Source organism: Hippocampus comes, unplaced genomic scaffold, assembly GCF_001891065.2.
Source record: "Hippocampus comes isolate QL1 unplaced genomic scaffold, H_comes_QL1_v1.1 scaffold133, whole genome shotgun sequence".
Taxonomy (NCBI): Eukaryota; Metazoa; Chordata; class Actinopteri; order Syngnathiformes; family Syngnathidae; genus Hippocampus; species Hippocampus comes.
In genome coordinates, this window is record NW_017805150.1 from 93,280 (window position 1) to 120,976 (window position 27,697).

General features: G+C 43.6%; 3 protein-coding genes across 5 annotated transcripts in view; 2 read left to right on the forward strand and 1 right to left on the reverse strand.

Moving 5' to 3' along the window:
* The first annotated feature begins 42 nt into the window (after positions 1-42).
* Positions 43-4,114, forward strand: upp2 (uridine phosphorylase 2). The gene is made up of 7 exons (XM_019868181.1): positions 43-211; positions 1,278-1,392; positions 1,469-1,627; positions 2,613-2,727; positions 2,831-3,040; positions 3,172-3,318; positions 3,694-4,114. Exons 1-7 carry the CDS (start codon positions 159-161, stop codon positions 3,834-3,836), a joined length of 942 nt encoding a protein of 313 aa, XP_019723740.1. The 5' UTR covers positions 43-158; the 3' UTR covers positions 3,837-4,114.
* Positions 4,107-27,378, reverse strand: LOC109514797 (coiled-coil domain-containing protein 148). Of its 3 annotated transcripts, none has more exons than XM_019868180.1 (15): positions 26,667-27,378; positions 22,597-22,696; positions 21,899-22,020; positions 18,924-19,027; positions 17,107-17,198; positions 16,853-17,004; positions 16,078-16,173; positions 15,826-16,001; positions 15,583-15,721; positions 12,607-12,813; positions 8,827-8,967; positions 7,858-7,976; positions 6,755-6,872; positions 5,897-6,031; positions 4,107-4,733 (listed from the first exon to the last, which is right to left on the reverse strand). In XM_019868180.1, the coding sequence occupies exons 2-15, from the start codon at positions 22,646-22,648 to the stop codon at positions 4,590-4,592; spliced, it is 1,797 nt and encodes a 598-aa protein (XP_019723739.1). In that variant the 5' UTR covers positions 22,649-22,696; positions 26,667-27,378; the 3' UTR covers positions 4,107-4,589. The 3 variants fall into 3 exon arrangements, with proteins under 3 accessions (XP_019723739.1, XP_019723737.1, XP_019723738.1); XM_019868178.1 differs by lacking the exon at positions 26,667-27,378 and adding an exon at positions 23,556-23,624; XM_019868179.1 differs by lacking the exon at positions 26,667-27,378 and adding an exon at positions 22,824-22,920.
* pkp4 (plakophilin 4) overlaps positions 23,763-27,697 on the forward strand; it is a 59,467-nt gene continuing 55,532 nt past the window's right edge. The window contains exon 1 of the mRNA XM_019868174.1: positions 23,763-23,920. The gene's annotated coding sequence lies outside the window, so the exon portion shown is untranslated. The remainder of the gene's footprint in view (positions 23,921-27,697) is intronic.

Sequence of the window (27,697 nt, forward strand, 5' to 3'; positions counted from 1 at the left end):
TGAATGCTACTCCTCTCTTATCCAGCCAATCAGCAGCGAGGTGACAGGTCACGACTATATCAGCTCTCGTTTCGGAGACAAAAACTTAGTGGAGAAAATAGCAGCAGTTGCAGCAGCGAAATATTTTTGAAAAGTTTTGACTTGATTTTCTTGTACTCATGGCACCCATTTTACTGAACTCCATGGGGAACGACCACAGTGAATATATCAAGTAAGTTTTTTTTTTTTTTTTTGGTTGGCATGCTAAATTCATGAAAAAAAAGTGGCATTGAAGGAATTACACAAAATTAGGTTGGCATGCGAAATTCATGAAAAAAAAAGTGGCATTGAAGGAATTACACAAAATTACATGTTCAGGCCAATCTTCATTTGTTTTTCTTTGTGGTTACTATTCTTTGGGCTTTTCTGTGTCCAAAAACTCTACAAATCTTGCTCGTTCATCCTGGTGAAATTTTACTCAGAGTTGCAGGTGTGATTACCCCAAAATCAGCATTTTTTTTTTTTGACGATTCAGCCCGTGTATATAGTTACCTTAAAAAACTTGAAATTTGGTAGACCTGCCTATCATGAGGGGACCCACAAAAAAAGTCTCAAAAACAGATGTCGGAAAAGACACTGAAAGTCAGCTTTTTGGGGGGGTTGAAGTGGCCATTTGAGGATCATTTTAGTAGACGTGCATTGGCATTTTTTTTTTTTTTTTTTGAAAATTCAACTGCCATGTATTGGTATGCTTTAGAAGCATGAAATTTGGTGGGCATGTCCACCATGAGTAGCCCCCTCCTCACCCCAAAAAGCATCAAGAAGCCAAAAATATTAGAAGTCTACTATTTTGGTTGAAGTGGCCATTTTAGGGACATTTTGCTAGAAATGTCTACTCTGCTTTTTTTGTTTGAAAATTTAGTCTCCATATAATACGTTCCACTGAGCAACATGACATTTGGTAGGCGTATCCATCATGAGTAGAAGCCTAAAAAAAGTCTCAATAACTCATGCTCAAATAGACAATGGAGGTCTGCTATTTTAGTTTGTAGTGGCCATTTTAGGGTCATTTTCGCAATTTCCGGGATCCTTTAAAAAAAAAAAAAAGACTGTCCAAAGGCTACCAAATTTGAACAAAGTGTACTCGACAAACGGGTGTGATGTCATATCGCAAAATTGTTGCAGTTTTGTCAATGCGTGTGGGGAGAGCTCAACACATCGCCATCAAAATCCTGCTCTTAAATGTTTAATGGGCAGAAATTTAATATGTATTTGTTATTTTATTTTTTTTGCTTTAGACAACAGGTCCATGTAAAAAATCCCTACTTGCACACCTTAGAGGAGGACATTCTCTACCACTTCAGCTTGAGCACCAAGTCTCACAACCTACCCGAGATGTTTGGCGACATTAAGGTACTACATTCAAGACGAAATCAATAATACCAGACGACTTCAGACAGCCACGATATGATATCCTCCTCTTTCACAGTTTGTGTGCGTTGGCGGCAGCGCCAATCGAATGAAGGCCTTCGCCCAGTTCATCCACAAGGAACTAAATCTGCCTGGTAACCCTGCGGAAGTCCAGGATATTTGCGAGGGAACCGACCGCTACTGCATGTACAAAGTGGGGCCGGTGCTGTCTATAAGTGTAAGTATTGGAGTTAACACATAGAGAGCCCTCTATGGGTTTTAAGTGTGAGGGTCCAATCACGCGTTTTCAGCTGGGTTAGGTTCCACCTCAACCATGACCGTAATGAGGACCAAAAATATATATTGTACACAAATTAACGCCGAAAATGTAGATCCAAACATACAAAAATATCATTAGCAGAATTGGCCGAGTCATTTTTAACTCATTAACAATATCAGTGAGCTTGATCAAAAATTATACTCAATTATCCATGTTACCCATGGACATTGTAATCGGCAAACTTTGAATCAGGGCTACGGGACTCCTCGTTTTCTCGAAATGACTCGGGCGATTGTGCTTTTAGGCGCATGGTATATATTGTTTTGACAACGAATACAGACGACAACATTTTGAGTCGAGAAACTGGACGGATGGATTAATCATACCGCTGATTTTGAATCAATTGTGAACCCCCAGTTACTGAGCCCTGCAGCCAATCCACAATTAATCGACGAACCCTGTATGGGTTCAAAATTGCCTATACTGAAAATGACACAAGATTGCAGCAAAACACCCTTTTGTTCTCTGAGATGTTCTGACTAAATTAAGCTCCTCCCCTCACTTTAACAAAGTTCCTTGGCACCGAGGTGCAATAAGATGATGTCAGAGCAATATTTCCAACATTAGACATGGATCTGGCCCGACAATTGAAATACAACCCGATTGCTGCTCCAAGAGGTGCCTGACGGTTTCACCGTAGGCAAGGTCATATATCTGCCCCCAACCAGACATCTTGCTTTGTCTCAAAACAAAGTGACGATAGCAGAGAGAAAGGCACGCGGTCTGCTTTCTTCTCCTTGCACTAAAATGGCATTTATATGAGGTTATAATTACAACGGTTTCCCTTCAATTAAAAAAAAATATTGTGAATCTGCGAATATGTGAGGGTTCGCCGGACATGGCGCCCATGAGCGTTCTAACAGCAAATGTTTTTTTCTTTTAGCACGGCATGGGTGTGCCGTCCATCTCCATCATGCTGCATGAGCTCATCAAACTGCTCCACCATGCCCACTGCAGGGACGTGATCCTTTTTCGTCTGGGAACATCCGGCGGAGTCGGTAATGACTTTTCCCGTTGCGCTTCCCAAAAGTCACAACATTCTTAAAAAAAATAAAACTAAAAAGTCACTTTTTAAGGAGAGTAACAGGTGATTCCGTCCAGGTCTGGCTCCGGGCACGGTGGTCGTGACGGAAAAGGCGGTTGACTACTCCTTCCGGCCCCAGTTTGAGCAGGTGGTTCTGGGTAAAGTCATCACGCGCAGCACGGAGCTGGACGAAGGGGTGGCCAGCGAGCTTCTGCAGTGCTCCACAGAACTGCAGAATCTTCCCACCGTGATCGGAAACACCATGTGCACCCACGACTTTTACGAAGGTAGCCGGATCTCGCTTTACCTGGTGTTTAACCCTTTCATGCACCCTGTCACCTAATAACACATTGAGTGTGACCCTGAAAGGGTTAAATGTCCTCGACGACAAAGCGGTGAGAAATCCTCTGCTTCTCAGGTCAAGGACGGCTCGACGGGGCTCTGTGCTCCTTCTCCCACGAGGAAAAACTGGAGTATCTGAGGAAAGCGTACGAAGCCGGTGTGAGGAACATCGAAATGGAGTCCACCGTCTTTGCAGCCATGTGTCGCGTGTGTGACCTCAAAGGTGAATTTCGCCGCTGTATGAAATGACGAAAACATGTTTCGTCAAACACGGAAAATGGTTGGATGAAAAAAGAACCCGCTTGGGTCAGTTGTAAATGAATAACCCAAAAGTTTGGGTCAAAAATCATTTAAAGCAAAAAGTGGAATGAATAACACTGCTTGCGTCAATGAGACACAAGTTGGGTCTTTTTGTAACAAAATAACCAGTTTTTTTTTCCTTTTTTGAAATAATACACAAATTGGGCCAAATTGACCCAAGTGCCGGTGCATTTTTTGCCCCAGCAGTTTTAAGAGTATATACAATTAAACACACATTTTTTTTCCCACGGAATTTTTATGTAGTCATGACTGTATTTCTTTTGGGTGATTTTTCTAGCGGCCGTCATCTGCGTCACACTGCTGAACCGCTTCGAGGGCGACCAGATTACGTCCCCTCACGATGTTCTGGTGGAGTACCAGCAAAGACCTCAAGTCCTGGTGGCCCACTTCATCAAGAAACGCCTGGGACACATTGCCTGAAAAGTCTTTCAAAGCAATATATGTAGATATGACGTGTGTGTGTGTGTGTGTGTGTGTGTGTGTGTGTGTGTGTGTGTGTGTGTGTGTGTGTGTGTGTGTGTGTTTAAATATACACTGTACCTAATGTTCATATGTGCTATTGAGACACTTTGTTTGGAATAAGTTAAATATGATGTAAAATGGATTTAAGTTTGTATGGCGTCATTCATTGGCTGTGTCACAGTTTGGTGCTGCTGTTAATAAGGATTTGACAAATAATGTGTTTCTCTTGTTGTTTGGAAAAAAAAAAAAAAGAATCTTGGATTATTTGGTTGGAGAGAGTAAATGTATCTCAAACGGTGTGGTTTGCATATTGTGCATGTGACCGGGATACAACTTACTTTTTTTTTCCACATGCTTATAGTATCGTATCACTGTTGTGTGTTTTGGTTGATGGCAATTTTGTGTGGTTGTTTTGAAATAAAAACACTCTGATTCATTTAATTGTGTTTTGTTTGACAGTAAACCCCAACTGGGTGTGGTTTAAACAGCTTGAATTCAAAGATTGTGTTACGTCCAAAGTGGACATGAATATTTCATTCAAGTATCGATCGGAACTTTCTACAATTTTTTTTTTTTTTTGTGTGTGTTTGTGTGTCATTTCCATTCATAATATCAACATTTCACAAATTGAATTTAACTGCCAAATGTGAAATTTGGCCATGGAATGAATCACTTGGGAGATAAATTGCAGACTCGTTCTCACTTGCTCACTTAAAACTGGAGTTCGGATTTGGTGTCTCGTCGTGGTGGTTTGGGAGGCTTAATATGGGCCAGGACCTCTTGGGCGTACTGCGTGTGGTGCAAGCCGGCCTCCCTCAGGGCCTGCTCGACCCGCAATCTGGGATCGGCGACGATCTGCACAACAACACAAGAGAAGGCAACGATTCAAGATTCACACTCTGCCTGACACGCCTGTGCTTTGCAAGTCATTTCACGCCCGGTGATTAATCGCTCATCTCTCACTGGTTGGCATTTTAGGACAACGTTTCTCCAAGTTACAAAATGATTCGTCACTGTTGCATAAGAGCAACCGCAGACTGTACCGGGTGGCCTTGAGCTAAAAGGCTGTTCCTAACAGTCTGCGAAAAGCAGGGCAAACATTGTTGAAGCCGCCAAACAGCTTGCATAATCGACGGCACCGCGCGGGTCAGCGATCACTTGCCGATGAAAGACAAAGCAGCACGGAAATGGCAAAAGAGTGAAACGGGTGGAAATATTCGGAGCTCGGGTACAAAGGGCAAACCAGCTGCAGCGGTTGGTTTAAAGGGAAAAAAAAAACAAAACATTGCTTTACCTAGGGGGCGCCAAAGGATCACGGGTAGGGGGGGTCACAGCAGCTTGAGAAAAATAAAGAAAATACATTTGACAACCTGCTGTCATTTCATTAGGCAGTCAATCCAAAATAGAACTAAAATTGAATCTCCAAAGGAAGGAGGAACGCAGCGTACAGCGCATATGGAAAGTCTACACACCCCTGTTCAAATGCCAAGTTTTTGCGGATGAGATCACGATAAACAATTTCAGAAATTTGAATTTTTTTATTCATGTGACCTTTCAGTTAGTTGCGCAATTTAAAAAAAAGCACTTCTGACAGTGGGTGTAAAAATAAGCCACTCAGATAACGTGGTTGCAGAAGTGTGCACACCCTCTTAAAAGTGGGGATGCACCTGGTGTTCACAAATAACTAGTCACATTTAAATTGATGTTAAATGGGTCTGAAGCACACGATTGCCACAATATAAATTGCCTCTGATTCCGATTAACCCTTCCAAATAAATTTCAGCTGTTCGAGAAAGCTTTCCCTGGAGTTGTATTGGTTACAGTTCACATACATGAGTGGTACACTCTAAAAACAGTTGGGTATAAAAAAACAAACAAAAAAAAAAACAGAATAAATGAAATAAATAAAATAAAATAGAATAAAATCACCTACAACAGAACCACAAAAAATGAGTTATTCTCTGAGGGTAGGCTCACCGTCCCACACTTGATACAAAATACCAATCCTACAAATTCACCTGGGCATCCGTGTACGTATGAAGTCCAAAGAGAGGCCTCTGGATATCGAATTCTCGGACGGTCAAGTTTCGATTTCGCCAAGACTGAGTGCATCCCATCATCCTTTCTGCGTCCGACTCTGCCACCACTGCAACCTGAGGTCAACAGAATTGACATTTCATGTGGCATAAATGAGCACAACATTAGCTGCACTTCCACAATCTAACCACAAATGCCAAAACAAAGCTCGTCTTTACAAAGATGATAACGCTCAGCTTGTACTGACTCTGCCAGAGCGATACCGATTGAACCGTGTTACGTTCATTACGCGCCTGTCAATGTCAGTGATGATTTGAATTGGTTCCCTTGTGGAGTTAAAAAAAGGCAACCATAATATTAGAAACAACACTCAGTACTGCCAAGAACCAAACTGCCGCCATGGCTGAAGCACTCCGACGGAAGTACAATATCAAATGATTTTCATTTTTGTCAAAATGGACCTTACATTTTATATGAACCCTTTCACGCACCAAAAATGATAACCTGTAACCTGATGACAATGACAAGCTGTCCACTCTCGTGACCGCTGTCCCTGAAAGGATTTGTTTGTATTTTTGTTGTGTTTTTGCATGTGGCCTGAGTGACCTCAATAAATGGCTTTTTGAAAAATGTTTTTTGCTGCCCTTATAATTTTTATTTGCATGGCCCTGCATTGGATATTTCTGACTGTGAGTATAGCTGCATCACTCACTCACTGCCAAATGGTGGCAGTGGTGCCCCAGCACAGATTCAAGCCTTCATCAAATCTTATGAGTCAATTCCAGTGATGGGTCCAATCAATGGGCTTTGAGAGGGGTTAAGAGCACATAATGATCCACCTGGTTCCGGAGCGCTTCCAAACGGTTGTGCCTCTCCGCTTCCTCCCTCTGACGCTCCAACTCGCACGCCTCCCTCGCCTCCTGGCGCCGCTGCAACATCTCAGCCCGGAAGCGGACTCTGGGGGAGAGTGCGGAAGGTGAAGACATTAAGACCCGCGAATGCCCTCCCCTTCCATCTGCCACTGTGCTGCAATCACACGCACGCACACGCACACACTTACACACACGCCGCACACACCACACAGTCCGCACACATCACTCATACCGCACACACCGCTCCTGACACAGCACAACTCCAAGCTTTGGAGCTTTTTATCAGGCTGTCAAGAGTGCCGCTGCTCTGCTATTGTCTGTTTTCATACGCCACAGGCCTCAGCAGTCCTCCTTTCATTCACTGTCGCATCTGAAGTGTTTAGCTTCACACAATACGAGTGTAGATGGTGATGGAAATACAAAGCAAATCAGGTTAAGCTGTGTGTGTATTCATAAAAGGCTCTTTTGCAGCTGATGGAAATTCGACGGTTAAGTGACACAATTACAAGTTAACTGGAAATGTGTTACATGACGTGCAGGGAATGTTTTGGTATGATTTAGTGGTCCAGTGGTTCGCACATCGACCTCACAGTGCAGAGGTACCGGGTTCAATTCCAGCTCCTACCTCCCTATGTGGAGTTTGTATGTTCTCCCCAGGCGTGGGTTTTCTCCGTGTACTCCGGTTTCCTCCCACATTCCAAAAAACATGCATGGCAGGCTGATTGAACACTCTAAATTGTCCCTCGGTGTGAGTGTGAGCACGGATGGTTGTTCGTCTCTGTGTGCCCTGCGATTGGCTGGCAATCGGTTCAGGGTGTCCCCCGCCTACTGCCCAAAGTCGGCTGGGATGGGCTCCAGCACCCCCAACGACCCTTGTGAGGATAAAGCGGATCGGAAAATGAATGAATAGTATGGCATAAAAGCGCACCAGCTTGGATCAAGTCTGGGGTCAAAGGTCATTGTGGGGGAGACCAGGCATCCACGCGACCCATGCCATTTTATGGTAGCTACGCTATAACTGTCATTGTTGAACGTCTTTGGGCTTCACTTTGAAGTGATGCTTTGCTCACCTCTCTTTATCTTGCCGGGCCTGCTCATCCATGGCACTCCTCAGTTTCGCCAGCCTCTCCTGATCCCTTTGCTCCAACTCCTCCCTCCTCCTCTGCTGCTCCAAATGAAATTTCCGCAGCTGCGGGGGAGAACATTACCGTTTTACGAACAAAGAGTCCCAGGAAGGGCGGTGACGTCGGCTCCCTAATTGTACTTGCGCACGGCTCTTAGCGGTCTGGCGTCCTTTTGATTGCGACCACGCCGGAGTCAGATAAGTGTAAATAGAGAAAATGGAATGATATTTCAATGTCTGGCCGACTATTGGGGTAAATTATGAGGAATCAAATGCATGGTAAATGCTCTCATTAATCATCGTGTCTCGGTCCAGGGGAAAGACTTAATGAAGCAGTCACACTAACATAGTTCTGTTCTTATATAAAGGAATCTGGTCTGCAAGCACGATGACGCAGTGTTGACAAAATACCTTGCAGCATTTTACTCGTAAGAATGTCGAAAAACAATTTCAGCAGAAGGGACATCAACTAGAGTGCTACGCAGTGGATATAACAAAGTCTACACACCCTTGATCAAATGTCATGTTTCTGAGTTGTGAAAACTATTGGTCACGAACAGCTGAACTTTATTTGGGGTTGAACAGAGCCACTTTAAATGGTGTCAAGTGTCATTTGAATGACTTTGAATGTGATGAGTTGATCCTGAACACAGCCCCATTGACAGTTAGAGTGTGCAACCGCATTTTTTTTTCACTTATTTTGACTTCCCCTCACAAACGTCACACCCCCCCCCATAGAATTGTACAGGTTATAAACCAGAATATTAGCCAAAAATAGAAATGCGTTTCCAGGTCTCCATTTTATTATGTCACAAGAACCCACGGGTGTGTAGACTTATATTAGAGCCACAATATTTCCCAAATTTCTTCGTTCGATTGGGATACTTCAACCTTCCGCTGCGTCCGAGCGACTCACCTTTTCCTTCTGATGTGCCCGTAGGGCGGCCTCTTTCTCCTGCTCCCTCTTCAAAATGGCCTCGGCCTCCTCCTGCTGTCTGGCAGCGATGGCCGCCTGCAGCTCGGCCACCTCCTCCTGATGAGCCCGCCACTGCTGCAGCTGTAAACACACACGAGGCAAAAACGCAGAGCTCGTATTGAATGAATTTCAACTGAGGCTGGCAGCCACTTGAGGATGTTTGAATGCAAAGAGGGACATTTCCTTCACGTTCGCTCACTGGAGTCAAGTAGTATACAATTTCAAAAGCAAACACGTTTGAAACGACTTGCAGAACTGTTTAACATGTCGAGTGCTCATTTCCAGGCAGTGAAATTTGCTTAAAAGGACTGCGGGTCAAAGAGTTGAATGAGTTCACAACTCTAAAAAAAAAAACTGGTAATTGAGCTTCATTGATTGCCTGTGTTTAAAAAAAAATTGAAAACATGGAAAGAGGACCTTAAAAAAATAATCATTTGTAAATTGCAATTATTATTATCGAGGGGGAAAAAATTGCAGTTACATTTTTTTTCTAAATCATTCAGCCCTTTATTTAGACCCAACACACACACATTCACTCGACAAAAATTTTCCTGTGAGTGACAGGCTGGTTATGCCGCAGGCTCTCCCTGCGGCGTGCCGGCTATTCAAGTGCGGCATTCCGAGCTCGCAGACAGATTCTCGGGGCTATCAAGAGGAGAGCACAGAGGGTGCCCCCCCCCACCCCCTAGGAATGGTCTGCATATTAAAACGCTCCCGCACGGATTAGCACCAGGGCAGTATCATCAAGACTTTTTGCACGTGTTGAATGTCTCGGGGGAACTCAGACAAAGCTCTGCTAAACCACTACTAGGACACTGTAGAAAATCATCAAGATGTTTATAAAGTTGACTTGACAGCTGTGAGTTTAATTGTAACAAAATATATATATATATATATATATATAGAGATATATATATATATATATATATATATATATCTCTATATATACGGTATATCTATATATATATATATATAGATATATATCCAAAAATAAGACTATTTATGGCTCAATGTCACCACAGTAGCGGTAGTGCTTTCCAGTTTGTTTTAAAGGCCACTTTAACTTGACATATGTTACAACATACAAAGGGTTACATGTATTATTGTTATTTTTTTCAAAATCGACTGCCCGCTATCCGCACATCTGTAAATGTGGCACTCAGGAAGCGGTGCCCGCTAGCGAGTCTGCGTGTCGGTCAACGACTGCAGCTTGAAGATTGCAATTGACTGTCGAAAGCGCAGTTTCTGTATGTAATACGTGTGTCTAAATTTGATCCAGGGTGCACAATGGCAACAAAGGGGCCTTGAACATCCAAAAGTATTAATTCTCTATCATGCAATGTACCGGTAGTATGAAATAAAGGCAAGCCGGCAGAGTCCTTTTATGCAGCATTGTAAAGTCTGTCAAAAGGACAAAAGAAATGATGGCCTTCTTCTTCTTTTTTTTTTTTTTTTTTTTATCTGTGCGCCGCAGCTTGCACAAAAGCGTCATTTTACATTGACGTCTTCAGTCACAGCGGCTTTTAGAACTTTCCACCACGCGTCTAATTGACAGACTTTGCATGGTAAAATGGGAGTGAATCCTTTCGGGAAGGAGCGTGAGCAAAGTTGCCAATTCTGAACATCGACAAAGATGAAAAGTGTCACGCCTACCGGAGTGACTCGCACACGTCCTGATAAGCCAGTGACTCACGGTTTACAGAATTGTTCAAAGGGACACGAATCAAACAAAACTAGAAGGGCACAAAGTAGAGCTGCGGAATACTTGATGGCCATTAAGAAAGTGCAATCATGCGACCAACACAGTAAAACTCCTCTACAATGAAACCTACATGTGCGAAAACACCCCCTAGTGTGAAAAAATCTTCATGCATTAAAGCCATTCCCTTTTCTGCTTCCCCCTGCAACGAAAAGCCCGCCCCCTGTTGCGTAATATGAAATCCTATTCTCCACCCTTGCCTCGCAATGCGGTTCACTACAGTGAAATTCCTCTACAACGAAACCTACATAGGCGAAAATACCCCCTAGTGTGAAAAAATTTTCATTCATGAAAGCCATTCTCACTTTTCTGCTCCCCCTACAACGAAAAGTCCCCCTGTTCCGTTATACGAAATCCTTTTCTCTGCTCTTGCCTCGCAATGAGATTCACTACAACAAAAACAAGCCTTCCGCAAAAGTCTAATACAACCTCAGCATGCCACAGCTACCTCTGCTGGGAGAAGTCCTCAACGGGCGGGCGCTGACCGGAAGACTTTTTTATCATGCTGATCTCAACCTGTTATTAGTTTCTTTGATGGATGCTTCAAATTTAACTGTTGGAGCATTTCCAAGTTGTCTTATGCAGCTTTCTCCAGTCATTACTGTGGTAAATCAAATCAATCGTTTGTTGAGAGCAGCTCGGCGAGTGGAGCGTGAGGTGGCCACATGACGACGAGGAGACAAGTAAGAGGGGGAAAAGTTCAAGGGAAACAGAAGCAACCCAAGAGCAAAGAGAAAGCGAAAAATCTGAAAAAGGAAACTGTTTTTTGTTTTCTTGTTTTAAATACATTCATCTCAATTAAATGGAATATTTTTTTTATAAACCAAATTTTTATAATTGCCTGTAAATGCCACAGGATGGAGGCACAGTACACATTTTGTCAAAAGGTCCTCAGCTCACTTCACCAAAGTTCCTTGGCACCAAGAGGGAAGCAAAGCACGCCCATTTTTTGAAATGAAGCTCCTCAACTCACTTCAACATATAGTTCCCTGGCAAGGAGATGGCTGCAGAGCGCTACTTTTGGATAAATGATGCTCTTCGACTTACGTCGATGTAGTTCCCTTGACGCCGAGATGGCGGCAAAGCACTACTTTTGCACTCCGACTTAACAGCTTTTACTTTGGCATTTGACTCGGCATTGTTGGAGCGTTTCATTGTGTTTACTAGTTTTATGTTATTCAATGTATGTCTGATTTTTTTTTCTTTTCTTTTTTTACTTGATGTGCAGCGCTTTGTTCTTTTTAATGAGAGCTTGACATTGCTGAAAAGCATGATCGGTGACATCAACCACGCCTGCCAGACAACACAAATAAACGTTACCAACCACCCGCAGTGAAGGTGCAGTGCGAATCCGGCCTCCGCTGACTTTTGAATGACATTGAATCTATGAGGAAAAACAATGCGATGTCTCGTCCTTCAGTTTAAAGGGGAGGCCAAAAAACAGAATTTCAATTGAAGCTCTTCTTTCTTGACAAAACAAGATCCGGTCATCAGACAAGCCATGGAGCGTAAAGTATCATTCCGAAACCGGCAAACCAACTGCGAGCGCTGAATCAACAGCACACAAAAACCAGATTTGTTTACATGAGTAACAAGGTTGCCGCGTGAACGGCAACAGGCACTCCTCTGAGACGACGGCGTCAGTGTTTGCATGGGGCTTCCTTTATTAGCTTGTTTGCATTAACAGCTCATCCCAAGCGGGTGCAAAATCCAAAAGATGCTTGTCAAGACAGCCCGGTGTTGACTGCAGATGCGCAAACAGAGCATCCGCACTCTCACGCAACACGACCATCCATCCAAATATTTTCTATTTCATTTATCCCGTTCAGGCTGGTGGGGAGTCCGAGCCTAGAGTCTATGTGGATAAACTGCAGAGCTCCGAGGCTGGGATTTTGACTCACGTTTTTTTTTTTTGTTTTGGTCATCAGAATTTTTTTTTACTCCGAGTCCTATTCACTTACTTTTTCCCTGAGGCGGAAGCAGATGTCCTGCTGATGCTGGCGGTCCCTTTGGAGCTCCAACTCCTCCTGGTAGGCGTCCCTGGCCTCCTGCAGGACGGCCAAGGCTTTCGCCAGGAGCTCTTCCTGGTCCTGCTGCCACTGCTGGGTCAGGACTTTTATCTGAGTCTGTGTGAAGCGCTGCCTGGCCAACGCACGCTCGTGCTCCATCTGCGAGAACACGGATACGGTGGACAATGTGGTGACAAAAGGCCACTGCTGAGAACGTCACTCTGAAGTGGAGACTTCAACGACTTTGTGAGTTTTCTTCAGGGTGCTTCTGGTGCTAAATTGATGCAAACACTTTTTACAGCCATTCTACAAGACATACAGCCTGTGATAAAGGCAGGAGGACCATAGGGAGAAGTCTTGCTCCGTTTGAGCCAGGCTAGTGAATAAAAACAACAACAACGACAAAAAAGGCCCTCCTCTCTCTTTCCTGGCTGTGCAACGTCTTGAAGAAAAGCAGTTGTTTTCTACGTGAGGGCTGCCACACGCTATTCATCATTGTGTCAGGACTCACTGCGGCTGCATCACTTGGCTGCTTTTGCGGAACACGGGGAATGATATTCATCTCGGGGCTAATAGCAGCTAACTGATGGTGGGAAGGCATGAGACGGCTGACTGACTTTACTGAAAATGAGCGAAGCCGCCGGCCTGCCAACGGAACACAAGCGCCAGGGGCTGTGAGGCAAATCATGTTCATTAATGTAGAAAAGTGTCAAACTTGTGGAAAATCGCACCCCCATGTGCTGAATTCTTTATCCCGCTTTCTCAGTGACCAATCGCTGCTGTTATTGAAATAGATTAGAGTGCCCCCCGCCCTCGCCACCACTATCTTGCACTTCATCATCACAACTGGGGGACACACGCTGTAGAATGTATCGCAGGGAATATTTTTCAACGAAACATCTGAGCAAATTTCCAACTTCTGTTTCAATGCATCTCCCAGCAAACGTTTACAGTCGAACCAAACATCAAAGGAATCGCGCAGTGGGTAGCGGTATTTAAAACGAGCCAAAAATTTTGCCTTCCCTATTTTAATTGTAACACATGAAGGAAAATGCAATTGACGGGCTAACAATTAGCATCATTAATAGGCCTTTAAGCAATGGAGGGTTTTTTCCACACAAAAGGTGGCGCAACACTAGTAGACAAAAAATATCACAATACTGACAGTCACCTAACTTTTACCTTCTGAAAAAAAGACTCAATACGATTACATTTTACCACCTCAAAGTTGTTGTCTGACTATTCTTTGTTTGTGTCTGTCTGATTGGCACATTTAATTTTGTTTTGACTCTGTTTCAAAAAAGTACATTATACGCGATACTTCTTATTAAGAAAATAATTGGGAAATATAGTTGCACTTGTGTCATATTGTTGAGTGTTTCAATGAGTTTAAATGTGATAAATAGTTTGTAATATGTACGAAAAATGTTTTCGGAATGGCTCGGGACATAATAGAAGGGGGTCCACTGCTCTGTAACGGGTTCTTCTTTTACTGCGACACCATAAAACTGTCGTCGAAATATAATAGTCGCCAAGAGAGCTGCTGCAGCCTCACGCGGAGCCACTGGGTGAAGTCATGTCTTTATGAAGACAAGAGGCGATAAAAATGGCTCCCCCGATACACTGTTACAAGGTGCTTCGTCCCGCACCCGACGTGGAACATTGCGAGGGAATTACTCCACGATCCGGCCAGTGCTTTGCTGGCCTACGTGTCACCAGGGGACAGCGAAGAGCATTTGGAGGGGGCATTGGAAAAGTGCCACTCAAATTTGAGGAGGTCTTGACAGTTGGCCAAGGTGAGCTCCAAAGTCACGTCGTGCGTTAATTCAATTGCGGAGACAATTATACACTTAATTGAAAGTACACTTTTAAATTTCCTCAAGATCTGCAATGGCTAATTGTGGGATTCGAAGAGCAATATAACGTAACTCCCCATTTGGACAAAAAATAAATAGTTGGCTCTTTTCGCCTCGAAATGGGCGGGTCTCAATGAGACCGCTGACTTCAGCGATGAGAGATGATAAAATCGAGACTTTGCCAGCCAGCTAATCTGCACCTGGCAAATGGCGTAAATATTGCAGACGAGACACGTCAATAACGACTAAAGGCGCGGCTTTCTTTCTCGATAGAAAATTGCCATTTTCATCCTTGCATCTCCCCTCAGGCTGAGCTCAGAATCTGACAACTGTGATACGAGGAGGTCTCCGGCTGCGTGTGAGAGACAGCGGCAAAGACTGTTGTCATGGTGACACTAAGCCATGATGGAAGCAACTCGGCCATTACCCGGTGACAGCATGCTGGGGACTAAATATGCATTTAAAACAACGAAAAAAGGGTCAAACAATTTTACGAGAGCCAATACGAGAGATTTCAACAATTCTCAATGTATAAAAATACTCATGCTCAGATTTGATATTTGAAGAAGATGTTCGCCGTTTCTCTCATTTTGAGCTTCTGTGACGGAATTAAAAAGAGAAACTTCAGACTCGACCTCATTCGATGACAAATGTTGTGTACATCGCAGAAGGGGGGTTCCCAAAGTGGTGCGCGAGCATCCCTGGGGGCGCATGACATTAAAACTGTAATTGCTTTCCAAATGAAAAGCTCTCCCCTGCCCCCCCTCAAAAATGAAAACGCTAGATATGACCATTATAACCAAGATATGCTCGCTGCGTTAATTAGCTGCATGAAAAGGAGAAAGCTTAAAATGACTGGCGCTCTACTTTCACTCAATGCGTAACTTTTTGGCAATCTAGCGAAACTCTGACGTGTTTTTTCACTTTCATTTAGAGGTTTAAAAGAGTAAAACCGCCGCCTTAATCGGCGTAAAACAGATTGGTGTGAATTTGGGGTTTTTTTTTTTTGTTTGTTCTTTTTTTTTGTGTCGTGGGTCTGTACGGCGGGATGTTGGGAGGGGATGCTCATTACCAGGTCGTGTTTGACTTTCTCCGGGAAGACCCTTTGAAGCATATGCAAGCACAGTGCCCGGTAGTTGGGTACGTCTTGCGTGTACTGCGACAAGGTGAAATGGAAGCGGAAGTGGTCATCTGGACACCAGCCGCAGTATCTGAAACATTGTCCGAAAACAAAAACTTGAATACAATTCCAATGATTGCCACACACACACACACACATTGCAAAGATGTAGTAAAGAAAAATGTCAGGCCCGACTTGTCTGTTCTTTTCAGGTGATCTTGAAGACATTGCAGGCGAGTGTGGTTGATGTCTGACAATGAGTGGAAGGCCTGGATCAGTGACTCCTTCAGTTCCGGGTAAGGGCAGTCCGAGTCCAAAACTTCTGCGGGAATGTTGTCTCCCACCAAGATATCCAAGGTTGGAAGATATTTCTGCGTGGGCGATCGCGTTCATCTTTCAGGAATTGCATACTCGCATTGGCACGCTGCCGATAAGGGAGGGCCATACCTCCAAAGCGAGGTCTGTAATTTCTTCTTGTAGGTCACGGTATTCTTCTTGAAGTTTGGCCGTGATGATATCTTGCTGGTCTTTCACAAAATTAACCTAGAACAATACATTTCAAACTTACAATGTAGAGCTTATTTCAGAAATGTTTGCTCATTGGAAATGGGCCTGATTTGCTTCCGTATAAACTACCTAAAGGAATGTAGAAGGAAAATGTGCAGTGTCATTTTAGTCTACTGTGCTGTACTATACATCAGCGGTCCCCAACCCCCAGGCTGCAGATTGGTACCAGTCCGTGGGTCATTTGATACCAGGCCACACAGAAAGAGTAAATAATTTACATTACTTCCGTTTGATTCATTTCGGAATCGGAAAGATATTTTATTTTGAAAAACGATCGGATTCTCTGCTACATCCATCTGCAGTGTGTCACTCTTGACGCAGGTCGTTTCTCGGTCACGTGACACGTTACCGCTAGCAAAATGAGTAAAAAAAAACAACTAACGGCTTTGGAAAGTTTCTTTGAGAAGGGGAAAAGGCCCAGCCAGGAGACGGAAGAGGAGCCTACGACTTCCAAGAAAAAGTATCAGGAGTCCAACTTAAAATACGCATTCATCTCAACGGGAGATTTCCACGCACCAACCCCCACTCTGCATAAGATGCAGCGATGGTGAGTCGTATTTTTCATGCACTTTTTATTTGCCCTGTATCTTATTTTGAAGGCACGTTTAAACTTTACCAGAGCGACCAGAGAGTGTTCCGGCCAGAGAGGACACACCTGATGTTGCACTTGTTCCCGGTTTGAGTGAGGGCTGCTGATTTCCTGATCTTGTTCCTGCTCCAACCTGAAGCACAAGTCCTCCTTCAGTTGATGAACCGGCGCCACGGTGCCCATGACGAATGCCTTGCGGTCCCTCTCGAGGAACACTTCTAAACACACGGCGAAGAAGGACTCTTCTAAGTATGAGTGGTCGTGACGTAACAAATTGCTGGAATGCCGTTCGATTGCCGCTCGACGCTCCCGTAGCTCACCGTAATCTTTGAGAGAGAAGATGGCGGTGTCTTCTATGCTGAGTGGCCTGATGTTCTCGATGAAGTCGCTCAGTTCACTCTCGGCCTTCACCCTATTTGCCAAGTGGATGAAGCACGATGAAGTGAGGCAGCACGGTGGAGAAATGGCGAGCACGTCTGCCTCCACTGTTTACAGACGTTGCTCACATAAAATAGTAAGCTGTGTTCAAAGCAGCGTTCCCCCATATCAGCAGCCCTTTTCGGGCATTTTCACTCACCTTTCCAGACCTACAGAATATTAGGGATGTTCATGACTACTTGTTTTCAGGATGATACCAGTACAAATATTCACTTTTGAGTGCTCACCGATACCGAGTACGGATACCTGGAGTAATTTTGAGAAATGGACAAAGATCTTTCTTTCTGACAAGATGATAATAGCGATAATAATAGCGTCAACTACTGGTGATGAAGAGTTACTCCATTTCATTTTTTTTTTTTTTTTGCCTTGAGTATCGGTGACTGGTATCGGCAGCTTCCACAACAACCTGATACCTTAAAATAAGGATGGTATCAGAACGATACCTATACCTGGTATTGGTACTTGATCAGCATTAGAACATGTTATTGTTTCATGAAAAAAAATAAATAAATCACGAGTCGCGACCAAAAATCTGAGTAAAAACAAGATTCGTCAAACATGTCAAGAACAGTGACCCTCCAAATCATTGTGACAAAACGAGATGTATTGCCTATTCTTTATCTTCGACTCAAAAGCTGTGCTGATTTCAAATCCAAAGTGATGCAAATTTACCAATTACGGTCCTCTGTTAAGTCGTTCATGTGGTTTACAAACCGGAAATTCACAGACAAGCTGGGTAAGACCCTCTTCCGCGCCTGCTAGTTGAAAAACATACACAACGAATATACTGTATACAGTTATATATAATATAAATGTCAACGGCACTGGATGAGTTAACAAAGCTCCTGTCAAAGCTCCTGTTCTAGTTTAATACAGACAGCGCTAAGTGTAATTTATTATGATTTGGGGGCACCTGTTCTTACCAGTCATTCTGTTTCAAAACTGGATATAATGTTGGATAGAAAAAAGATCTGTGGTGCAGGTAAGAGCGCACACATCCAAAGTGGTGATTTATTTCCTAAATCCACAAGATGGATAGGCATCGTGTCTATTAATGCGTGATTTAGCGCCCAATATTTATTTGTCATTGGAAATATTCAATCGGGGCCATCGTGTCGTCACACTTATGCTCATGTCGCGCTAAGCGGTCGAGCAATTAGGAGTAACCACGGCGATACGCGTGCATCGAGTTTAACGAGGTACTTTAAAAAAAAAAAAATCTCCATCTAATCGTACACGACCAGGCCGAAGTGTCAGGCGCACATCGCCGTGACTGTGCTCATTACCGACGACGGCGCTCTCGCGCGAGAACATCATTAACCTTGGGTGGCTTAGACATTACGCAGGCAAACAGACCGCACCCCGGGGTCCCTGCTGCCTTTCTCACTTCACAAAGCATTGTGCTTTCTTTTTTTTTATCCTCCATTTAATGTATTGGCTACCCTTCTAAAGCTTCCCCTGCACTCATTCTCTCCCACTCAGCCCCCATTGACATTGTCATCACTGCAAGTCAACATGCTCGAATGTTCTCTTTCCCATCATTTGAGTTTATCTTCCTCTCCCCCCCCCCCATTTGAGCACGTTTTTCCCCACCCACCGAGATCCCCGTTGGGGCTCAGTGGGGCTTAAGCGAAATGGCTGTTTAGTGTAATAGCAGAGACAGACAAGACTGCAGATGATAATGACTCTCTCTTACTCTGCTTTTTGCAGCCGAGGGCACTCTCTGCTCCACACCTGCCTGTGCTGCCGTAATATGTCGCCCTCCTTTATTTCCTTGGCTACACATCGGGTCCTCCGAACCTGCGAGAGAAAGATGAATACGCCGCAAGATGAAACAACTGCCGAGGAACTGCAGCGCGGGCAGAAAACTCATTTTAAATTCGTACTTCAGTGATGAGATATATTCCACCTACAGATAATTTGCTTTGGTGGGTCAAAGCTTGATTTAGTGGTCAATGTTTGGCAAGCCAATTGATTTGTGTTCAAAACGAGTTTGCGGCGCCCTGTCGGATTTACTAATGGTGTCAGAGGTTGGATGGCTAGCTGTGAATCCACCCACAGTTCAAATCAATGTAAAGCACCGTAGAACTAAAATGGAACATAAATTAATGCAATCACAACTCTTTTTTTTTTTTAATTGGTGTCAGGAGTGAGATCAGAACAGAACTAATATGAGACATTAAAATACGTACAAAAATGCTTATTCATTGCATCATGAGTTCTGCTGAAAGGGGAAGAGACAGGCTTAATGTGTTCATTTTGTTTTCATTTTTCATCCCAAAAATAAGAGGCCTTTTCCATCTGTGCGGCAACTAATTATCCTCCTGCACTGTTGTTGTTGTTTTCCACCGATGCCAGCGGATCAGCTAATTGCACAAACACAAATGTCGTGCAATTTAAAGATACAAGCAAGTTGTTCCACGCTCAAATTGAATCGGGGTGTTGACTTATGAAACCGGTTGGCTATTTATGTTCATCCGACGGCTGTTTACGTTCAACTACTTTTATGCTCGATGTATTTGGGGTATTTTGCAGTCATTATAGACATCAATTGCATGATGTCTTACTGGCTATTGGTCAAATTAATGGTGGAAAAGGTTTTGAAATCAAGTATCGTGGCATCATTTTTGATTTTTTTTTTTCGCATCACAAAAACCCCAGGGGTGTGGGGACTTTTTAGATATATTTTTTTCCATGCTGACTGTTTACACTGCCGCGTCATTCAGTGTTTTCATTTGTCCAAACCAATAACCATGCATTGGTTTTCCACTTCTGTACATTCCTGTTAATGTGAAGGACAGAATCTTATCAAAAGGCACAAAAGCAGACGTTTAATAGCAACAACAACAACAACAAAAAAAGCCACTGGCCTCTTCCTTGAGAGCAAAAAATGCGCTGAAGGCAACAATTGGTGATTTATTTACCCTCCGTCGCGTCACCTATGGGAGATGTGTGCAGAACGCTGGGCTTGCTATTCTGCCACGAGCCCAAAAATGCGAATGTCTTATCTGGGTTATGCAGCGAGTGAGGTTGGAAGGGTGCAAAAGCAACTTTAAGGCTACTTTAAAAAAAAATAATAATAATAAAGGCTCCTGCGACAGTTAAGCAATTAAAACACTGCAGGTTGAACAGCCTAATCTGCTTGGGCCACAAGCACAGACGTTTTCCCCGCGCTCTGAGTCCAACTTCAAACACTTTTAGCATCGACCCAAGGCCGCCTGATGAATATTCATCAAAGGAGGCGCTACTATAGTGTGTGGCGGCGATATTGCCGCTCTCTTTCAACTCTTCAATATGGTCCGATGTCAGTTGGAATCCTTTACCATCACAAATGATAATGACAACAACATGCGGCACTCTGGATAAACGTGGTTGACAGAGCCATGGAAATGTTACCGTTCTGCCACCCGACTGGAGCCATTCCGTCTTATCGCGACATCAACTGTTATTACATTTCAAGGGAACGTGATATGGAAAAGGCGACGCTGCGGTCGGCCGGTGAGCACGTCGGCCTCACAGTGCTGAGGTGCAGGGTTCGATTCCGGCTCGGGCCTTCCGAATTTGTGGAATTTGCATGTTCTCCCCGTGCCTGTGTGGGTTTTTCCCGGGTACTCTGGTTTCCTCCCACATTCCAAAAACATGCGTGGAAGGTTAATGGAGCACTCTAAATTGTCCCTAGGTGTGATTGTGAGCGCGAATGGTTGTTTGTCTACATGTGCCTTGCGATGTGCTGGCAACCGGCTCAGGGTGTCCCCCCGCCTACTGCTTGAAGACATCTGGGATAGGTCCCAGCTCGCCCGGGATCCTCGGGAAGATAAGCGGATTAGAAAATGGACGGATGACATTGATAATTGACTTTTTTTTTTGCGTGCATGGCGCGTTCTCCCTATTTGCTGTTTTTGTGCTCAAGCCAAAGCGTTGTCTCATAAAGTGGTGCCTTGAGATACAACTGACCCATTTATTTATTTTTTGCAGATCATGCATGACCTGAAGTTTTCGTGGCAGTGAACTCAACTCACTTGACAACATGCAGCAGTTTGGCAGATAGTGAGAAAATAAATAATGCAAAAGAGAGGCTTCAAGCTGTTTAGTGCCACTCCCAGTTGACGTTTACCCGTCAAACTAAAAATAAAACTAAGACACATTGTGTATTTAAAACAACTACATCGCTTTGCCTGAAGCCCACTTAGCCTAATGCTGGCAAACAATGCAAAATGCCAAAGACGGGCTCGCAAAAGCATCGCGGTCTTATACAAAACGATATTTCAACACCTATTAGCAGCACATGTAGACAAATACGTACATATGTATATATTCTTTGTCCTCTGTGAAAAATGATACAAATGACTGGATCTTACTCAATTGTGAGCACTCCTCCTTCATACCTAGCCATATGCCTGTATTATACCAAAGGGACAGCGCAATGTCCATTGAACAGAAAATGCGTCAGTGTGAGTGCTAATTTCCCCCTAAACAAAAGCACATTACAAAAATTGGGTTGTGTTTTTAGTGAGGCTAGAACGGATTAGTAGCATTTCCATTCATTTTAAGGAGGAAAGATGATTTGAGAGATGCATGTTTTACGGAACAAATTCAACTTGCGTCTCGAGGCACCATAGTTTGTCTCTTTTCTTGCGTTTCAAGATTGCTGCTGATAAATAGTGACTTCACCTTTTTTCCAATCGCAGCAGTCTCCAGCCGTTTGGCGTCAACCATGGCTTGCACTTTGGCATATTCCGTCGGCTTGTAGTTTGATCTGTACAGGCCATTCTTCAGTTGCGTTGTCAGTTTGTCTGCATGGAGGAAAGTAAATAACATGGGTTGATACTCAAGTGACAAGGGAGTGGAAGCAAGAGTTATTTTCACTTCCCGTATTCACGAATAATAATCACGAAAGGTAAAGTCAGTGTCAGTGTGGCTCTCCTTTCCCACGTGCAAGAGCATTACGGTAATGTAAAACCCATATAAAATGATCATTCATAAAAAGTATTTTTTTGATCGAGTGATTGATTGATTGACAGTTTGAACCGAGAACAATTAACTCAATGGGATGAATTGACATTAAACCAATAAAGCATGCACTAGATTTGGATATCTGGAAGACTAGAACACCAAATCGCATTCCATGTCAAAAGTTCCTTTTCATTGAGTTCAGCAAGAAAAGACAAAAGGTCAAATAATGCAGTGCAGAATAGATTGGCCAGCAGGCGGAGCAAAGTCGCAGTGTCAAGACATTCGTGTTTGCAGTTCAGCAGAGTGCCAGAAAATCAGGTGAACAAACAAGCCGTATGGAACAGAAGCATCAAAGTCACGTCAGGACATTTAATGGAATTCCATCCAGCTCAGATTTCACACTTGTAATCCCTCACCCAAATCTTCTGGTCTGTAGCTGGTGATAAATGCTTGACCTCCTGCATTCATTGCCCAGGTGCTAGTTGTATTTTTCAATCAAGCGGACATACAAATGATCTGTAAAAGAAAAAAAATGCAGGAACTATGTTAGTCATATCAAATATAAGTCAGCATTTCTCAATATAAAGGCGAAATGTACATTCCTATGGTGAAAAAAAGTATGTTACACAGATTTGCTGGCTACCTGTCTAAAGGTAAATCAGTGACAAACGGTTTGTGTAGAAAGCAGCTGGCTTTGACGTTTAAAGGAAAATATTCGTCAGCCGTGGGTGACGTAATGGCCGTCCACGAGAGAGGCGGAACTAACACGGAAGTGGCAAGGTGCGTTTTGAAACACAAGCGCGCGCCCCTAGTGGCTAAAATGCAACATTACTGAAATTCTCCTAAATGTTGCGAACTGAGGAGAGAAATGTACTTTTTGTTGTACTCTTGTACAACACCATTATGTCCCCTCATTTTTGTGTATGAATGACTACATGACTCTCCTTTCCAGTCAATCATTGAATAGATTCATTCATGCAACAATTCTACACCGCTGCATGTAAACAAACAGCTTAAATGCTATTATTTTATTATCCATTGTAGGAATGCAATATTTTTCACTAATTAGTCAACGATATATTGCTCTCAAGTTTCAAAGTAAAATTAAAGTATGATGCATACACATGATGGATATGAACAGGTTTCAAACACTACTTATTAGGTGTCTTAAGATTCATCAATATCTCATTATATATTACAGATTAGTTTCATTTGTTCCCTGATCATAACTCAAAACACTTGAATCTCTAAACATCTTTACGGAGTGTAATGTGATTTTTAAAGAGGAAATACAGTCACACGCTTTAATATAATTATTACACACCCATACTATGCACACTAAAGTCGATATTTAATTAGAAAAGAAAGCAGTTACCACATTTTTCCTAGTCGTATTCCTCTCTGCACTACTCCAATGTATCGTTTGACAAAAAGTGTAACCAGGGAAACTGACGTCTGCATCTCCGATTGGTTCATTCAACAACTCCAACCTTTTGGTTACTCCCCCCAGCTCAAACACTAACCAATCACAAGTGCTCGCTGCCTTCTCACTCCACCCCCTTGCTCGGGGCTGGTGTTTGGGAAGCAAGGAGCTTGCGGAGGGGCTTCGATTGGTCTCAGTCTCTCGGCTATGGAGGGGAGCAGGGTCTTCGCGTACGTTTGGGACTAAACGATGAAGTTTCCAGCGCAGATGTAGAGGGGAAAGCCGCCACCCGGCAAAGCCTCAACAACTCCACTGAGGTATTTATTTTCACGTCATCTCTTGAAACTATGTTGAGTTTAGAAAAGTCGCGAGACGTGAAAGCATCACGGCGCACGCGAGGCGGGATCCAAGTGCTACTTTCCCTTCGGAAAAGTCTTGAAATACTCGTTTATGGGATTTCGGCGTTTTTTGAATGTAATGGAGTATCTTTTTAAGTTACATTTACTGAGGCAAATGCGCTCATCTTTTCGGAAGAGGTACGTCCACACCTTCATGAGACCTTCACGTGCCATTGGGATGCAAAAATGGCTACTTCAGGCCCCTCGGTTTTTTTTTTTTTTAAATTCTAGAGGGGAACACGTTCACCTTTAGCGCAGTTTGCATTTGAACGCATGATGCCAGGAGGTCATGCAAAGATGAGGAAGGCAGGTGAGCTGACAGTGGTGGGGCGAGGGGGTGAATCTCCGGAATGCGTGGAGCTCGTGAGGCGGGGATCCAGACTTGCTTATCCCGGGAAATAAGCGCATCTTTCCGCTCATATTCAATGACTTTCTCCGCTGTCGTATTGTCTTTTTTAATGTCTTTTATATTGTATTTTTAAAAGGGTGCATGGCTTGAAACTATTTAAGGGTTACCTTGTGCAAACCCAGAACAACATAGAGGAGACTCTATATTTTAATCTCCCCGACAGGCTGTTGTATATCTTATCACTATGAGTTGCTACCAAAATAAGAAACTGATGCAGGCAAGCCCATGACAAGCCTTACCTGCTGCAGACAGTTACATTGTTTGTAATCTATCTGTCTGTCTGTCTATCCACGAGCCTGTCTCTCTCTCCATCTGTCTGCCTGTGATGGACTGGAATTACGCTGCAGGTCCAACTGTCCAATTCCGACTGAAAGGGACATAGATGATTTTTTTAATGAGGTCGTAGACAAAAAAAAAAAAAAAAATCACTCATGTATTTACGCTGTCAATCCGCCATTGACTAGAATGATAGACACAGGGTGCAAAGCCTGCGCAATTTATATATACATTTTTTTTTCAACATTAGACAAAGATAATGACATTCAAACATCCTCCACCCTAAATCTGCCAAAAATTGGCATATTTTTGCTGATTTTTTTTGGGGTGATCATTGGAATTTTACTTCCAAGCTATTTGCAACAATGTAAATTGCTTAGTTTTTATAAAAAAGTTATAAAAAAAAAAAAAAAAGAACAGACCATGTGGGGACTGACCGCTTGTGTCAAATTGTGGAAAATATTAAATTAATCAAATATGGACATACAATTGGAGGGTTCCACCCCACAGTGAGAATACAGTATTAACTGTCCTCAGTGAGTATCTGAGACAGTCAGAGGCATCAAATCCAGGCCGAGAAAGTAAAAACCCTGCCAAGTGCCAAAGCTTGGCTTTAGCCACACGTCTTTCTTCTCATCCGACAGCTAAATGAGTTCCCAGACTCGGCGGCTATGTGGACTGATGTTCCAGAAAGAACAAACAACTTTGACATGGCCAATGAAGCGCTGTCACATCTAAGCCAAAAGGCAAGCCGAGCTGCAGTTGTTAGCATGGGTTAGCTTTAGCTTTCTCAGTATTAGTATATGCTCATAATGTTATGTTTGGCTAAATCGTCTGCATCAAGGTGGGAATATGCAGTGGTGCCACGACTTAAGTTTAATTCGTTGCGTGAGCGCGCTCGTCACAGTCACTCGAAAGCAACAAAATTCAAATGGTGTCACTTGAACCGATGTAATGTAAATCCAGCCACGGTCATGTCTTTGTTTGACGAATACAGGCCCTTGGCTCCCCTGTTGCCAAACAAATGCGGCAATGTTAATTTGACAGCTTCGCTTGATGCGACCACAATGCACGCTGCTTCGGTTTTCAGCAGCGGAGATGCGTCGACTGTGAACTGACGCATGCACACAGGCAGAGGGGAGTCTCTAGGTCATGTTCCTCGTGATTCCCATTACTGCAGCCTCATTGCTGACAGCAGTGACAACGCCGGTTTGGAACAACAGAGGGGTTGTTGATGCAAAAGGTCCGCTCACGTTTTTGTTATTGGCCAGTTTCAGCCTGTCCTCTTGGCCAAAACGGCATGTGAGGCATGTTGAGAAAGGATCGAACACACAAAAAACGTTCCTGTTGGAAAGTTTGGAAATAGAAATAATCCATTCCAGGATAGAGCATTCGGTGGCTTTTTATTAATTCCAAGTGGGAAATGCAAACAGTATCTTACATTCTAAAACAAATCGGTCAAACAGTCACCATCATGATAAACTGCACCGGCAAGCACATGCTTACTATCTTGGTTCAGTCGACCACAAAAATTGTTTGACACAAAAATTCCTGCCTTGCGACTATAATTAAATCATTTAAATCCATATTTACGCCGCCCGGAACCAGTGTTTGGCCACCTTTGTGTTTCCACACGGACATTTATTGCTGTGGACTCTCTTTTCCAGCAACAAATATTACCAAAGAAGAAGATGCATATATTTGGGGTCGCTATAGACTGAAAAAGGACAAAAATATGCTTTTATGTAATTACTGCCAAGCAGAGTTGGTGGAAATTGAGGACTTGAATATGGGATTGTGACCCTGCGCGACGATGAGCCGGCCGCTGCTTCGGCGGCCATTTTGGCAGTGTTAAGAGCCGTGAGGCAAACAGAAAGGCCAGGTCCCAGGAAAGAGTGATAGGCACTCCCAAAAAAAAAAAAAAAAAACATCTCAAGTAGCAACACAAAATTAATTATGATATACTCAACTGAAAATCACCTCCTTCAGGGACATACTCGTGACAACAAGATAAACTGGATCACCAGGCGACTCTTGAGACTGGAACACGCGGCAGGAGGGAAAAAACATCAACGTGGCGAGACACCAGTGTGAACATCAAGGATCATCCGGGATAGAACGATGGGAGAAGCTGCTTAAATAAGCTGTCACCTATTCAAGCTGAGTGGCGCAGGTGCGGGAGGGAGTCTCCGCCTCTGATTTTGGCCCCGCCTCCTGCCACACTCCAGCAGCACTGCAGGAGAGCAGAGAAGGAGGAAGTGGAAGAGCGGGAGTAGGCGGAGCAACGCGGCAAAGGCGAAACAGAACCGTGACGGGCGGCCGACTGCTGCCGGCGTCAACGCAGCTTTAAATTGGTGTTTTTCAGTGAATGAATGCCGAGCAAAGTTAAGTATTTGTTTATTTATTCGGCGAGCCATGCACGTGTGAGAGTCACTTGACCTGGCGAGGGAGAGCGCACAACGCCAGACAATGCCGTAATTACATGAAAATGAATGCAAAGTATGAAAATATTGCTTTTGTTTAAGTGAGACCTTGGAAAAGTTGACTCCAAGTGTCTACTAAAAGCCATCCCCCTTTTTCTGTGTTGCCGAAAACAATCACCATAGTTTGAGTTGAAGGAAGTTTGGGTTCATCCAGTTGTTATTTATTCTTTTTTTGGTTTAAGGCAGCGACCCACCACTTTAAACCAACTGGTGTCATTTGGGGATATTGAAAAATCATCCGCATAGCCAATGCGCATCATCCGCATCGCCAGCATAACCAACCAAGGAAAGTGGTTGGTTTCAGTGGACACGACCGCAGCGTTGTGAGATGCAGCGTGTCGATTGATGCATCTTTTGTAGTCGTCCGAGCATCCTTATTCCCCTTCAAAAGGTGTTTTATTAGTCTAAGTCACAGGTGTCAAAGCCGAGGCCCGGGGGCCAGATCTGGCCCGCCACACCATTTTATGTGGCCCGCGAAAGCAAATCAAACACGGCAAATTGCCATGATGCTTGCTAAAATATGGACCA

Excerpts from the sequence above, each read along its gene's own strand:
- LOC109514797 (XM_019868180.1), bottom strand. The coding sequence starts at position 22,648 with ATGAATGCAGGAGGTCAAGCATTTATCACCAGCTACAGACCAGAAGAT. Across the intron at positions 7,977-8,826 it reads GGGCACATCAGAAGGAAAAG|CTGCGGAAATTTCATTTGGA; the intron begins GTGAGTCGCTCG and ends TCTCCCCCGCAG. Across the intron at positions 6,873-7,857 it reads GCCCGGCAAGATAAAGAGAG|AGTCCGCTTCCGGGCTGAGA; the intron begins GTGAGCAAAGCA and ends ACTCTCCCCCAG.
- upp2 (XM_019868181.1), top strand. The coding sequence starts at position 159 with ATGGCACCCATTTTACTGAACTCCATGGGGAACGACCACAGTGAATAT. Across the intron at positions 212-1,277 it reads GACCACAGTGAATATATCAA|ACAACAGGTCCATGTAAAAA; the intron begins GTAAGTTTTTTT and ends TTTTTGCTTTAG. Across the intron at positions 1,628-2,612 it reads GGCCGGTGCTGTCTATAAGT|CACGGCATGGGTGTGCCGTC; the intron begins GTAAGTATTGGA and ends TTTTTCTTTTAG.